General features: G+C 43.5%; 1 protein-coding gene across 1 annotated transcript in view; it reads right to left on the reverse strand.

The window, feature by feature from the left end:
* Positions 1 to 372: 372 nt before the first annotated feature.
* LOC113522310 (uncharacterized) overlaps positions 373 to 16,265 on the reverse strand; it is a gene marked incomplete at its 3' end in the record, with an annotated part of 31,111 nt that continues 15,218 nt past the window's right edge. The window contains exons 7-20 of the mRNA XM_052897133.1: positions 14,737 to 14,840; positions 13,695 to 13,905; positions 9,447 to 9,556; positions 8,726 to 8,912; positions 7,961 to 8,133; positions 7,479 to 7,642; positions 6,715 to 6,858; positions 5,945 to 6,141; positions 4,466 to 5,074; positions 4,271 to 4,382; positions 3,794 to 3,926; positions 2,832 to 2,989; positions 1,575 to 2,464; positions 373 to 667 (exon numbers count right to left, since the gene is read on the reverse strand). Coding sequence (XP_052753093.1) covers positions 373 to 667; positions 1,575 to 2,464; positions 2,832 to 2,989; positions 3,794 to 3,926; positions 4,271 to 4,382; positions 4,466 to 5,074; positions 5,945 to 6,141; positions 6,715 to 6,858; positions 7,479 to 7,642; positions 7,961 to 8,133; positions 8,726 to 8,912; positions 9,447 to 9,556; positions 13,695 to 13,905; positions 14,737 to 14,840 — 3,487 coding nt within the window. The remainder of the gene's footprint in view (positions 668 to 1,574; positions 2,465 to 2,831; positions 2,990 to 3,793; positions 3,927 to 4,270; positions 4,383 to 4,465; positions 5,075 to 5,944; positions 6,142 to 6,714; positions 6,859 to 7,478; positions 7,643 to 7,960; positions 8,134 to 8,725; positions 8,913 to 9,446; positions 9,557 to 13,694; positions 13,906 to 14,736; positions 14,841 to 16,265) is intronic.

The following is a 16,265-nucleotide window of genomic DNA, read 5'->3' on the forward strand; positions in this document are numbered from 1 at the left end:
GCGCGCGGGTGTGCGTACTGACCTGCGGGCGCGCGCGTGCAGCAGGCGGCCGTAGTGCGCGAGCGCGCAGTAGGCGGCGAGCAGCGCGGGCAGCGAGTGCGGGCGCTGCTCGGGCCGCGGCGGGCGCGGCGGGCGCGGGTGTGCGTACTGACCTGCGGGCGCGCGCGTGCAGCAGGCGGCCGTAGTGCGCGAGCGCGCAGTAGGCGGCGAGCAGCGCGGGCAGCGAGTGCGGGCGCTGCTCGGGCCGCGGCGGGCGCGGCGGGCGCGGGTGTGCGTACTGACCTGCGGGCGCGCGCGTGCAGCAGGCGGCCGTAGTGCGCGAGCGCGCAGTAGGCGGCGAGCAGCGCGGGCAGCGAGTGCGGGCGCTGCTCGGGCCGCGGCGGGCGCGGCGGGCGCGGGTGTGCGTACTGACCTGCGGGCGCGCGCGTGCAGCAGGCGGCCGTAGTGCGCGAGCGCGCAGTAGGCGGCGAGCAGCGCGGGCAGCGAGTGCGGCCGCTGCTCGGCGCCGCAGCGTGCGTGCGCGGCGAGCGCGCTACTGCGGTAGAGGGCGGCACGTTCGTCGGCGGCGGTACGGAATGCGGCGTGCGGGTCACGAGCGTGGGGGTCGCGCGCGCCGCCGCACGCCGCGCTTAGCGTGCAGAACGTCATCGCTTTCCACCCTCCATATCTGAAACAGCACAAAATCATTTTCTTTAGCATGCGTATTTAGCACGCATATACACTCCTACATGCTCCTACGTATTTATATTTTTATTAAAAATGAGTACTTCAATAATATATATAAATATAATCTACTAGCGACCCGCCCCGGCTTCACACAGGTGCAATGGCATATTTTATTTATTATATAGGCATGCCGCCGGCCGAGACGGTACCGCCGCACCGCTATGTCCCTGTAATTAAATCTGTAATTTCTTAGAAAATATTCATTTAAATTAAATGCTGTAAAGAACAATATTTGTCTATATTAAATGGACAATGTATTTAAGAAGCTTAATTGGATAAAAATTAATGCTGTATTGCTTAAAATCACTTCAAATTAAATAAGCAATTTTTTCCGTAAAATGTAAAAGATAAAAAATGGTTATTGTGGGTTATCCTTAAGAGATAGATATATATAATCGTGGACTTTTTTGGTGACCTGTTTGAGGTGTACAATACTGTAATACATTATTTTGATTTATATCGTAGGGTTCAGCCAGCATTTGTAATGTAAGCGCAAAAAATGTGTTTATTTACGACATCACATTAGAAACCTCTAAATTTATCAGTGCTTCTCTACAATATTATTATATATATATATATATATATATATATATATATATATATATATATATATATATATATATATATATATATATATATATATCTATATATATAGCATACATAGAGACGGACAGATAGCGACAGTGACTTTGTTTTATACTATGTAGTGATATAGTACAATACTTAAATTTTTAATACTAACATTAGCCGATAGACACGAAAAGTGTGTAAATATACGAAATGCGCACGATACTGAAAATAGTCACTGAAGAAATAATACTAAACATAATTATAAAATCGCAACTTACTTGTCGACAACGACAACGGGTCCATTCTTATATTCCATTTGGCAACCAGCAACAAATTCTATCAACGCGAACGAGTCTCTGTATGGCTCTATGAGCCTATCGAGCGCCTGTTCCCTCTCACTTTCACATTCTGCTTGCCTCACACCCCTCACGAACTCGTTATCGTCCGGTCTCCCGGCTATGTACTCCGTCGTATCGCCCTCCAACCAGCCACTACACCTGATAAACTTAACACTTAGTTGATAATCATCTTGTAACGAGTGTACACTAACATTTATCACTTCTATAACACGGTCCGAGGGTACATCTTCTGGAACCGTCTCGACTTTCTCAAACATATAACAGGGCCGCCGGAGCTCAGCCTCCTCCTCGACGGTGAGCGAGGGGGCGACGGGGGGCGGGGGCGGCGCGGTGTCGGGCGGCGAGCCGGCCGTCCGCGTGCCCCACTCGGGGAACTTGAACTTGGTAGGCGAACTTAGCTTGAAATTTTTAAGGGACATTTTTGATGGACTTCTAGGAGACTTTGGACCGTTTTTCTTCTCGGATAACGATGAAAACAAGTCGCCATTCGCTATCGATTTCCTCGTCGACAGATCTCGATTACCAGTGCTCAATCTTTCCAGTCTCAGTTCTGTTCTGTCGAATCTATACGTGGGTTCGGTATCAGCGACTGGCGAGTTGTTTTCTGGTATTAATCTCTCGTCGTCTGCACAGTCGCTGCTCTCTTGTCGTCTGTAACCATTCATTTCCGTTTCGGTGGGAGTTTCGACCGGTGTTTTTCTATCCGATTTCCGATACGCAACATACGTATCTTTAGAGACGAAAGTCGCTCTGAAATTCGCTACAAATAATTCTTTTTCTTCTTCCGTTGGCCAAAATACTTCGCATTCCTGAAATACAAATATTATGTTAATATCTATTGTAATATTAAATAGCCATGTGGTCCCGGGATAGAATAGGTCACCCCTTCCTTTCCTGTGCGTGTCGTAAGAACCGACTAAGGGAGGGCGAGGGATGCGCAGCAGCGTCCCTCCTAAACATCTCTTAAGCCTGACTGCGGTTGGCAATCCGCCTGCCAAGCATAGAACTACTGGCAGAACCCCCCAAGGGGAGGATTATGTTCATCAGTGGACAATTGGGGGCTGATATGATGATGATGATGATGATGATGATGTAATATTAAGATATGATTATTATGTATAAACAAGTGGACAAGATATATAAGCGTAAGCATATGGTGAGGGCGTAGAGTCGCACCGGGTCGGCGGCGTCGCTGAGCAGCAGCACGAGCTGCGCGGTGTGGTCCCACAGCAGGCGCCACAGGTCGGCGCTGTGCCGCGCCGGGTGCTGCGCCACGGCCCACTCGCGCAGCCGCCGCCGCCCGCACACCCACGACGCGTTCACGTACTCGCTGCCTGCGCACCACGTATCGCACTCGTCACACACGTTTTTTTTTTTTACAACACAGGGGGCAAACGAGCGTGCGGCTTCACTTAATGGTGAGTGACTGCGACGCCCATGATCACCCACAACACCAACGGCATTTGCAGGCATGCTGCCGACTGTTTAAAAATAAATATGCTCTTTTCTTGAAGGTTATGTTGTCGTAACGGTGCAGTTATATGCAATTTGATAAATTGGCGTTCTGTAGCGGATGACCTCACCAGAGGAAGACTTTGTACAAAAATCGTTTGCTTGGGAACCTCTGTCCCTTTCGTGTTTCAACCATGAAGCAGTTGTGTTGGCATGGCTGTGTTTCAGTTTGAAAGATGGGATATGACGTGAATTGTGAACAGGGTACAGAGGAATAACACTTAAGTCCTCAAGAATGGCAACTCATAGAGGTATCATGGGCAAAACAGTATGCTATGTTATATCCATGGTACTGCTCATGCCTATAGGCGACGGTTACCACTTTCCATCAGGTGGGCCGTCAGCTTGTTTGTCATTCTAAATTGTATAAAAACAATAATCAACAACAGAACACACATGTGGTAGCACCAGATGCATATGTAATTTACGCCACTACATCATATAATATTAAACATGCACATTTTTACAAACAATATTTTGATTAAATTGAAGATTTAGAACCATCCATACAAACACAACTAAACGTCATTAACAAGTATAGATGGCAAAATACAAAAAAAATCTATATAATCAGACCCACTAAAAACTATCTTATACTAGAGAATAACAGTTTAGTCTATACACACCTTCAACCCCAGGCTTGGGTACGAGAAGCACACGCGCGGCATCGGAAGGCAGGACGCCGCCCGGTCGGTTTTTGTCCGCGTTGTGCGCTGCGCGCGCGCACACACTCGCCTCCACGCACGAACGCGTTATTAGCTGTAATCAAAGACATTTAACTTGTAAATATCCGCACTAATCTCATTCCCATGGAATTTTCGGTAATTTTCTTTTGATTACTCACGCTATTAAAATATTAAACTAAATTTGTAGACCCAGCTGTTCAAGCTGTACAATAATCAAACTTCTTTTATTAACCGACTTCGAAAAAGGAGATTTTATATTCCACTGTATATTTTTTTCTCTGAGGTCCACCGATTTCTCAGTTATATATAGAAAAAAAATCCAACTAAACAAATAAATAAATATGCTCACAACTGTAATCCCTAATGAGTAAGCAGCATTTGTCGACTAGTAGACTAGACATATAGAACATGACTTACCAAGAACTGTTTCTCCAGCAAATTGACAGGTGGAGGACCCTGGTATGTGTGATGTCTGTTAGCCAATGACCGCATGCGTTCCAACAACGCATAATTTTCAGCTCGGTTCACCCTGTATATTAGGCATTAAAAAAATAAATAAAATTGAACTTTATGTCTTATATATTTAGCAATAAAATGTAATAAGAACCTCACCTCCTGATTTCTTCCTTTTCGACTTCACTCAAGTTGTTATATGCTTGCATTTTCTTACTATACGTATCAGTAGACCGCGGCGCCAAATCGTACACCCCTTCGTTCTCCTCACCGTTCACCATACCATCTTTTTGTTCACTATCAACATCCAGATCTCTAGCGGACGACTGTGATTTACTCTGTTCACTGTTCAATTCATCCGTCTTTATAGACATCTGACTGCCATTTTCCAGTACTTCTTTCTCGCTACACTCATTCGCTTGACTCGACTTCACACTAGACGTCTCATCCACTCCGTTTGTAAGGTCGTTGACACTTTTACTTTTTGAATTCAAATCTAGAACAGCTAATTCTTCTTCCGTTATCGGTTGCAGTAGTTTTACTAAATACTCTCTGGCTTTGTCGAACTCGACTTCCGTGTCGCCGGAGCGGACGTGTTCTAATAAGGCGTCGTGGACGAATACATATTGTTCTTCGGTTTGGACGAGATGGTTCCGTTGTGTGCGGGCGCGGCATAGGAACCCGAGAGGAGACAGAGTACCAGTCAGTTTCAATTGGTTCAGTTGTGCGTCTAAGACTATGTACGTGCCCGTGCGGCCGACGCCGGCGCTGTAACAAATTATGTTTTATCAAAAAATATGGACAGACGTTTCCTCAAATATTTTTTACGACATTAAACATAAAACTTAAAACATCAACAAAGGCTAACTGCGGTTGCCAACTCGCTTGCCAAGCGTGACAATTACTAGCAATCCCCCCCCCCCCCTTTATAGGGGAGGCCTTTGTTAAACAGTGTCCAGTTAACAGCCGATAAATAAAACACTTTAGAATAGTATTTCTCATTGAAAATTACTATTTCGATTTAATTTAAAATTTTCACCCCTTGCTGAAAAAGTAAAGCAGAGACGAGGAAAGAGCTCGCTTTTGTTTAGTATGAAAACATTAAGACATTTATGACACTTTGAAGGCTTTTATCTATACCTATATATAGATAATCCATCATCCTTCTCAACTCGTTACACTATTTAGGTGCATAGCCTAATTAAAAGTGACATAACAGAGTGTACCACAAGGCTCGATTCTAGGTTCTACATTTTTATACCAATGTTATTTGTAGTGCGTGAACATGGTTTACTGAGAAGACAGTCTATGCTTACCCTATCGCTGAGGGGAAAAGGATTATAAGCAATTGAATTTGACTGCCCCATTGCTAACAATATACTCTACTAGGTCGACCACCATATGGATCCCCCTGGAAACCATCGTGAACAATTCTTGTTGAATTCGTCATGATGGGCATGACTTGCTTTATCCTCACCTATCATCTCTCACTGGTACCTCGCCAGTGTATACCGATAGCACGGGCGGGGTTGCTACTCCATTATCACCGATAAAAAAACCCTATCGCTGAAGCTGCCCATGCTGCTGTCATTTGTACTGTTTGCCTCAATACCTTAACTAGCCAACATATTATGTTACCTGCAATGTACGAGTACGGTGCCAGGGTCTGCGGAGGCGGCCTGCACGAATGGCAGCACGGCCAGCGGGTGCCGCGGTGTACCGTGGTCCGGCCATACAGTGTAGTGGTACTGCACTACGCTGCGACCCTCGTTGCCTGTCCCTGCACCGCCGTTACCGTTGCCACTACCATCGCTCGCGCTGCTTGTTTCACTACCCTAAATAAAAAAATATAATACTGTAAGTTCATGTAGTGAGTAGAAAAACAATATTTCATCATTCCTTTAGACTCTCAGAATGTCAGGGTGACATAGGAAATATAATAAACCAGTGCAAGAAGAAAAGCTTGAATTAAAATCATAGACTGGCAAAGACTAAAACCCCTTTTTTATGCAACTTAGAATGGCAAACAAGCTGACGGCCCCATTTAATGGAAAGTGGTAACTGTCGCCTATAAACATGAGCAGTACCATGGACATAACAGAGTGTACTGTTTCACCCATGGTATTCACAATGCGTTGCCATTCTTCAGGACTCAGATGTTACTCATCTGTACCCTGTAAATTCACTGCCATATCCCACGTTTCAAACTGGAATGCAGCCATGCTGCCAAACACAACTGCATTCTTGTAGAAACACGAATAGGGCAGAGGTACCCAAACAAATGACTTTATTTGATCAGCATAAAAAAAAATAACGTCATTTATTTATGTCGAGAATGGTCCGTAGGGCCGTGTGCAGCAGAGCAACGTGCAGACAAGAGGCAGACGTGGGAAGGAAGCGAGCGGTACCTTGTGCGGTAGATGCGGGCGCACGCGCATGTGGCGCACGGTGTAGGCGGCGCGCACGTCCTCGTGCAGCAGCGTCACCAGCACGCCGCCGTGCTGCGCCGTGCTGCCGCGCCCGCCGCCCGGCCAGTACATGTCGCACTTGCGCTGCAAACCACGCACCGCGCACACCTCACAACCTTACTCACAACGCACATAACATACGTCGATTTAACCAGAAAACGGGGGTCTACCACGAAATGAAATTACGAATTTTCGAGCTCAATTTCGTGTTTTTGCGCGTATCGAAATCAGCCCAATAAATGGAGCTTACATTGCATTCATTATAATATTTGCCATAATAGTCCAAAGAACTTCAGACACTTCAACATTTTTTAAATTTTTAAATGGCATGTATTATTGTATCGTTCGGCCCCGAAATTGCAGAAAATATTTCATGGTAGGATCTCAGGTTACGAGGTCACACCTCATAGCGCAGTACCGGCATTCACATATTGCAGAAATGCATAAGTAGCGCGCGCAAATAGCATACAGTAATCCTTTCGAGGCCTTGTCTAGAAATATAATAAAATAAAAATCAACATCATATAATTTAATTTTAATATTTGTAATATTAAAATTAAATTAAATATTAAAACTAAATACCATAAAAATTATGATCCTTCGAGCCGGATATAACATCTCCTTTCTTTGATAAATGGTAACTACTTATTAATGTATAATAATAATAAAATGTTTAACTAATTTATATATTTATAATAACTTACCCTTCCTCGCTCGACAAGATTTGTGATCATTACGATTGTGTGCACTCGGTGTTGCCAGATCATACGCCAGAACGCGTCAAGCGTCGCCGGCGTGGGACCCTGAGTAGCTATATACCGCCGCCTCCATATAAGCCATTCTAATTTTACACGCGTTGGTACACCATCTAGAAAAAATCGGATAAATAAATGGACGGAACTAAAAAGGAATAATAAAAAGGTACATAAAATAGAATATATTTTATTGAATGAAAAGTTAACAAATACATGGTAAAATGAATATGATTTTTTACGCGTTAGTACTAACACCATCTACAATATAGCCGAGAAATAGATTGAATGTAACTGAACATATACATGTTATTTGATATCATTTATGAAATTGAATAAAGAAGAACGGAACTGTCATTGAATGAGTTCAAATAAAACGTAATTAAAATTCATACTGAATTAAAAGTAAACACCAAAACAAAGAAGAAACTCACCAAGATTGACGTACACATCGTCAAGCTCGCCGTCGTCATCACTGTGTTCACTATCGGAATCCTCATTTTGATCATCCGATTCCACGATACCAGAGAACTCTATGTTCAAAAATGCAGACTCTATGCCCTCGGCGAGGTCCGGTGGTGGTTTGACTGGTTTTATTGATGGTTGTCTGCAAGAATAAAATAATAAATTACCTAGTTAGCGTTTTCCTAGAAATGTTGCGACATAAACAGCTAATAACTTGACATATAAGCACGCGCAACTATTATGTGTTTAGATAGTGTGCTGCAATATTACCTTGTGCCAGCCCCTATTTTTTTTGTGTGACCTATTTCTCATAATTTTTATTTCTGTTGAGTCTTCTAATATAATATTTTAAATGGAAAAACAAGGAAATTCAAATAATAGGTTGTTTAATTTACCTTCCAACAACTCGTTCCGATGAGAAAAAAGATTCTCCCCAGATCTAAAAGATTATTCCCAGTTTTTTCTTCAACTGTAACTGTGTAATAACGTACAACACAGGAAAAAAGACATTCATTAAAAAAAATCTTATTTTTTTTCAATTAACGTCTCACCTGTGATGGTCCTATTTTAATTTTGTTACTATTGAAGCTACTATTTTTGTGTGCGTGTATGTGCGTGCGGGCAACCTATTTAAAATTTAGCAATGTATAAATAAACATGCAATATTGTAAATGTTGTAATGTCGGTAACATGTGACCGTTTAATCAGTAGATTGAGGTTGTGGTGCAGCATACCTGTGCGGGCGGTTGCGGCGCTCGAGCTTGCGCCGCAGCCGCGCGGCGGCGGCGGCGGAGAGCGCGGGCAGCAGGCCGTCGATGAAGTTGGCGTTGACGTAGTCGCAGGCGGCGCCGCGGCCCGCGCCCACGCACCCCGCGGCCCCGCAGCGCCCGCCCGCCGACACGCACACGCGCGAGTGGTCGTCTGCAACGCACGCGCGACACGGTAACCAACTCCTCTCCACACTCACACACTCACACACTCACACACTCACACACTCACACACTGCCACTACACTAGTGTGCGTATAATTTCAATGCATACACGTGACACTTCTAAATTTATAAAGAATCGAAACTGCAAGGAAAATAAGTTCAAAAACTGAAGCCAGACTTCTAAAATATTACAGTCTAAAAAATATAAAACAAAAAAATATTGTCATGTAAAGTTGTTATGTACCAACATTAAAATAATCTTATATACTTAACAAAAAATTAATGTATTTATTACTTATTCAGAGATTTTCAGATGATAATCGTAGTCGTATACTACCTACACTAACAAAACAAAACATTCTAACAGTAGGAATCGATTATAAGCTTTAGGACGTTTTAATTCATCACACTTTATGTCTAGAGGGCGCCATATGAACATATACATATAAACAACATAAAATACTGCCATGTCAGTTGTATACGAATCCTCTACTCTAGACAGCAAACAATTTTCAATACTTACATGCAGTAATGTTGAGATATCTGTTTTTCTGTTTGTTTTCAGGTCGCTGGCTGTGATGACTTGTATGGCCTAATGCTGCTGACTTGGTCACCACTATCTCGTACTCTTTGCTGTATAAAAACAAAACGCAATATATCTAATTATTGCATATATGTATTTAATACTGTTATCAGGGCATGGTAGTATGTTTGCTAAGTCAAGTACAGTCATACGCCATCTTTTTTTCGAATTATGGTTTAGTTTTTGATATTTGTTGACTCCAATATCAAAATTAACTATAATTAAATTAATCTAACTATTAAGAATAGTTACTCAAACCTGTAGTACTGTAAGATGATCAGAATGTATTTATTTATATTATGAGAAATAATATATTTTACGGGAATATATTAAGAATTGATAACGCTAGGTAGAAAAAGTTCTTCTTTATTAACCTAGGTTTTTTAGGTAGGATTTACTTTTCAGCTCAATTTCTTACGCTTGGCTCGATTTCTAATGTTTCATAGACAAATCATTTCATATCTTGGACTACGACGTCGAATGCGTGATACAGCGCGCTGCGTAGTATCATGACAACGCTATGCGCGTGTGATCGGCGCAAGTGGTAGTGGTGGAATCGATTGTATAGTACTATGCAATTGTGTGTGTGTGTGTGTGTGTGTGTGTGTGTGTTTTGTATGCATGTGTGTAGCGACAAACAGCACACTAGTCGCAGTTTACTTGCAGTACAGTCGTGAGTAGCGGTTATGAATATTAATTTGTAGGTGGTAGAGCCACGCTGTAATACCATATGGTATTGCAGCATGAATGGGCCGGCTCGACCGGGGAAGTACCACACCCTCACAGAATACCGACGCTAAGTGGCCGCACTTTTAGTGCGACCACATTCCGTATGGTGAGTGAGGGAGTCCGGAGGCCCATCCTATACCCATCCCCTTCCTTATCCTAAAATCCTCCCCCAACTCCGTCCCCCCATCTTTCAATACCATGGCAGTGGAATTTAAAAAAAATAACGTACCCCAGGGAGGTACCAGCAGCCATGTTGCTGGAGAATCCTCCCTCGAGCAACCACGCTCGGGCTGCCCTGCGTATTCTGGGGGGGGCAAAATTGCGCTCTATGGGACCAAGGGCAAACAGAGCAAGACTTCTGCGGCATCCCCTTTGCTCAATGTGAGCCTCTGTAATATTAGGGGAATTCATTCAAACCTGAACGCTGTCCACCACCACCTAGAAACGGCGCGGCCGGCATTGCTCTTCCTCACGGAGACACAGATATCCCCTCCTAACGAAACATCATACCTGACCTACCCGGGGTATAAGCTTGAACATTGTTTTGTTTCGCGTGCCGGTGTATGTGCGTATGTCAGAGAGGATATCTGCTGTCGACGCCTTGGGACTCTTGAAGGTACGGACCTGTCCATTCTATGGCTGCGCGTAGATTGCAATGACCATCCCCGCATCTATGCGTGCCTATACAGGTCCCACAGCGGTAACACTGAAACCGACCAACTAATTGAGCACGTCCAAATGGCTACAGATTCCCTGCTTGAGCAGATTCCTTCCGCTGAAGTCGTGATTGTTGGCGACTTTAATGCCCACCATGCCGAATGGCTTGGTTCGCGTACAACCGACTATGCGGGAAGATCTGTTCATGACTTTGCTTTGGCTTATGGTCTGACACAGCTTGTTTCCTCGCCTACGCGAATCCCTGATGTGTTGGATCATTCACCTTCACTGCTGGACCTTCTGCTGACCACCCACCCAGACAACTATGTGATCTCCGTCGAAGCCCCGCTTGGATCGTCGGATCACTGTTTGGTGCGGAGCGAAGTGCCTCTTACGAGTCCGACTCCACCTCGTTCTACGGGTAGACGTCGCATTTGGCACTACAGGTCGGCGGATTGGGATGAGATGCGGATTTTTTTCGCATCTTACCCATGGAGGCAGGTTTGCTTCACACTGGATGATCCCGACGCCATTGCCGATTCCATTGCTGATGTGGTGCTTCAGGGAATGGAATTATTTATTCCTAACTCTGTGGTGCCCGTCGGCGGGAAATCCCAGCCCTGGTATGGAGCCTCCTGTAGAACAGCATCTCGTCTGAAACAGGAGTGCTTCCTAACCTGGGCTAAAGGTGTGGCGTCGCGAGATCCTAACACCAGTGCTCTTAAAAAGAAGTATAACTCTGCCTCTAGGTCTTTCAAAAGAGTTATAGCCACAGCGAAGTCAGAGCATATTAGTAGAATTGGCAAGAGACTGGCTAGTTTGCCCTCTGGGACTCGAGCTTTCTGGTCTCTTGCCAAAGCTGCACAAGGGAATTTCTGTAAGTCATCTTTTCCACCTTTGCGCAGGGAGGATGACTCGTTGGCCCAGAACGCTAAAGAAAAGGCCGATCTTCTTGGATCCATCTTTGCGTCAAACTCGACATTGGATGACGGGGAGAAACCACCACCGACCATCACGTGTTGTAGGAGCTCTATGCCTGACATTAAATTCACGCATAGCTCAGTGCGTAGAGCACTTTTCTCTCTCGAAATCCATAAGTCGAGTGGGCCTGATGGTATTCCTCCAATTGTGCTTAGGACGTGCGCACCAGAGTTGGCTCCGGTTCTTACGCGTCTTTTTCGGCTTAGCTACTCATCGGGCATAGTCCCAAAGTTTTGGAAGACTGCTCTGGTGCATCCGATCCCTAAAAAGGGAGATCGCTCAGATCCAGCTAACTATAGGCCCATAGCTATCACTTCCTTATTCTCGAAGGTTATGGAATCCATCATTAACCGTCAACTGCTCCGGTACCTAGAAGAGCACCGGCTGATCTGTGATCGCCAGTATGGCTTTCGACAGGGACGTTCGGCCGGTGATCTTTTAGCTTACTTAACACACCGATGGGCAGTGGCAATCGAGAGTAAGGGAGAGGCCTTAGCAGTTAGTCTGGATATTGCGAAGGCCTTTGATCGAGTGTGGCATAGAGCGCTGCTTTCAAAGCTACCTTCATTTGGGTTGCCTGCGAGACTGTGCATTTGGGTCGCCAGTTTTCTCAAGGAACGTAGCATTAAGGTCGTAGTCGACGGTGCATGCTCTGATTTAAAACCTTTGAATGCTGGTGTCCCGCAAGGCTGTGTACTATCTCCGACTCTGTTTCTTCTGCATATCAATGATATGTTACAGATAAGTAATATTCATTGCTATGCGGACGACAGTACAGGAGATACATTATATACCGGTCATGCAAAGATCTCGCGGGCACATACCGATGAGTGCCGGAATAGACTTGTGTCTGAAATCGAAACTTCACTCCATCAAGTTTCGATCTGGGGTGAACAAAATCTTGTCCAATTTAACCCCAAAAAGACACAAGTCTGCGCGTTTACCGCAAAAAAGACGCCGTTTGTCGTATCTCCTCACTTTCAGGGCACTTCCCTTGATAAAAAGTCAAGTCTAGGAATTCTGGGCGTTGATATATCTTGCGACGTCCAGTTTTGCGGTCATCTGGAGGAGAAGGCTAAGATAGCTTCCAAAAAGTTAGGAGTGCTCAATAGGGTGAGACGATATTTCATGCCAGAACACCGCCTGAAATTATATAAAGCCCAAGTCAGGCCGCATATGGAATACTGTTCTCACCTGTGGGCAGGAGCGCCACAGTACCAACTCCTTCCGTTAGACCGCATTCAAAGTCGGGCGGCTCGAATTATCGATAGTCAACGCCTTACTGTCCGACTTGACCCATTGAAACTGCGCAGAGATGTTGCGTCTCTGTGCATCTTCTACCGAATTTATCATGGGGAGTGTTCTGAGGAATTGTTCGGATTGATACCTGCTGCTGATTTTCACCACCGTACAACCCGCCACAAACTAAAGTTTCATCCCAATCATCTGGACGAGTGGCGGTCTTCCACCGTGCGTTTTTCAAGGCACTTTCTTCCACGCACAACCATTCTTTGGAATCAACTTCCAGCAGCAGTATTTCCGAACCGATACGACAACATAACCTTCAAGAAAAGAGTATATTCCTTTTTAAAAGGCCGGCAGCATACCTGCAATGCCGCTGGTGTTGTGGGTGATCATGGGCGGCGGTAGTCACTTACCATCAGGTGAGCCGCATGCTCGTTTGCCCCCTGTGTTGTAAAAAAAAAAAAAAAAAAATTTGGGAACTAGTCGGCCAGTTCTGAATTTAAAAAGTGAGTAAAGCCAACATAATTACAGTAGAGTAGGTATGGGTTCACGACAGATATAATACAGTGTTTGCACCTGAAGCCGATGTCGCCGTCGGCGTGCAGCGCGGCGACGTGTCGCGGGAAGCCGCGCGCGGGCACGGGCGGGCGCTGCGGGCCCGCCATGCGCGGCGGGCGGCCGGCCGCGCACTCGCCGCCCGCGCCGCCCGCCGCGCCGCCGCCGCCCTCCGCGCCCGCCGCGCCGCCGCCGCCGCCGCCGCCCGCGCGCAGCGGCGAGCAGTTCGACACTGGACACCGAACGTTACCAAACATTACTATCCTGCCAAATTTGTTTACACCTCCCCTCCCCTTCTCACAAAAGAAAGAAAAAAATTGTTAGCAATGGGATCTGAAAACCCCATTGTTAGCAATACAATAGTACCTTACTGCAGCGGCCAGCAACTGAGGCATTGATAGACGAACGTGCAAATGTGGACCGAGACGTAGCCGAGGCACACATACGTGAGTCCATCAATGCCTAGTTGTGGCCAAGACTTGTATAGTACATTTCTCAAACAATGCGCAGAATTCAAAAACACAATTTTACTTTTTAAGTTCAATGACGAATAACGAACAATAATAATTTTTCACGCGCCATAATGTTCCTTTGTTTTTTTTTTTTTTTTCAATAAACAGCTTTCTATTTGTAAGCCAGTTCGAAATTTAAATAAAACCTTTTATTAGTTACCTCCTTGGTAGCCATGTTTCGAAGTAAAAAGTCATTCCATTTTTAAATAACAGGACAGATATGAATTTACATATGTTAGTAATTTATCTGGCTCCAAAACACGACAGATATGGATTTTCGTACAACTTTTGCCGGCCGCTGTCCGCATGTATCTGGCCAGTACGGCAATTTTGATTTATCTCGAAGAAGATTGTAAAATAATGCTCACATTTCTAAGCATGTTTCAGAAAAGGTTTTTTACCATCTAAGTGACTTGTCATGTGTTAACATCTGTCACGATTACATTAACATTAAAATATCGACATCTATTCTATGTTTTAATATTATATTGTTATTACAACACTTATATTTCATTATTTTTTTTATTTATAAACGATTACTAGACACTCACCAGGTTTTTTGTAAACATTAAGCGGTGCTCTGGCGGCTCGCTCGCCACCCTCTTCTAAATAATTGTAAGCTGCACTTATACATTTACTAAGACGGGAGCGGCATCTGTAATATTAAAACAACATTAATTATCATCATTATTATCCTTTAGACTTATATAAGTACACATAGTTATTATAAATCAGGAAAAATAACAAAAATAAAAAAAAGGGGTGAGAAAATTCCAAGTTAGTTTTAAAGTAAGTGACTAAAACAGTTCAGTTGTTAACTTCATATGAGATATCACAATTTTGTTATGGTATCGAATTTTTAATTCACAAAATATCTAACCTGATATATTCTTTATATAACTTTATATATTTATGTATATATATGTATATGTGTGTATATGTATGTATGTATATATTTTGCATATATAAAAACCGATCAATTGTGTCATTGCGCAAATGTGAAAACGATTCATGGCTTAACATAGATATAAATTTGATTATGTATTGACTGTAATTCAGCTGTACGTTTTCCAAAATAAATAAATAACATGGGTAGATTTTTACTTATTCATAAAAATGACAATTATCTTATTAATAAACCAATTTTAGCTATGGACGTTTCTTTTGCCCTAATCTCATAGAAAAACTACACTCATACTACAACTACACCACATAGTTAAAATAGTTGTAAGTTTTTTTTTTTTTTTTTTAAGAACAATATTATTAGTTTTAAGTACGGCTAACGACTTCGATTTCACTATATACAGACAACAGTATACCACTTCGCATCAGGTGAGCCGTCAGCTCATTCGCCTATCTTAATGACAATTATAACCATATTGTGTAGGGCCTAAATGTTGTCACATCGTGCACGCGGAATCCCTTCCGCATACTAAACAAATATTTAACATTTTTTTTTTATTTATTTAATTAGCATGCAAATACATTAAAAAAAAAACTATGGATTTTTAGTATCACTTAACACTTAAACCTGGACTTGTGTGTGATACTTTACATTTCCTTCTCAAATGTCAATATTCACATTAATATTGTGCTGTTTTAGCAAGGTTGGACAGTAAATACGCTTTTAATTTAAACTTTTTTTTTATCTTTATTTATTTAGGGACTTTTGTCCTTTTAGACACGTCAGTCCCATCGTACCTTAATCAATTTTAGGACATCATTGGAACAGTGATATTGCTTTGCAAGTCGGTAGGTAGAGAATTTACTAATCGCGATATGAGGTGGGCCCTCGTTTGCTCGCCATAGTAGTTTTTTGCTCGAGTAGCAAATAATAGTAGTTCTAGTTTGAATCCGTCCGAAGCGCGAGCGATGTGCCATCACTCAGGACGTAATGGCGTTAGTGAAAGGAATTAAAGTAAAAGCTTCATCCCAATCATCTGGACGAGTGGCAGTCTTCCACCATGCGTTTTTCAAAGCACTTTCTTCCACGCACAACCATTCTTTGGAATCAACTTCCAGCAGCAGTATTTCCGAACCGATACGACAACATAACCTTCAAGAAAAGAGTATATTCCTT

The sequence above is a fragment of the Galleria mellonella genome, unplaced genomic scaffold (assembly GCF_026898425.1).
Source record: "Galleria mellonella isolate WM207_F2 unplaced genomic scaffold, CSIRO_AGI_GalMel_v1 utg352, whole genome shotgun sequence".
Classification (NCBI taxonomy): Eukaryota; Metazoa; Arthropoda; class Insecta; order Lepidoptera; family Pyralidae; genus Galleria; species Galleria mellonella.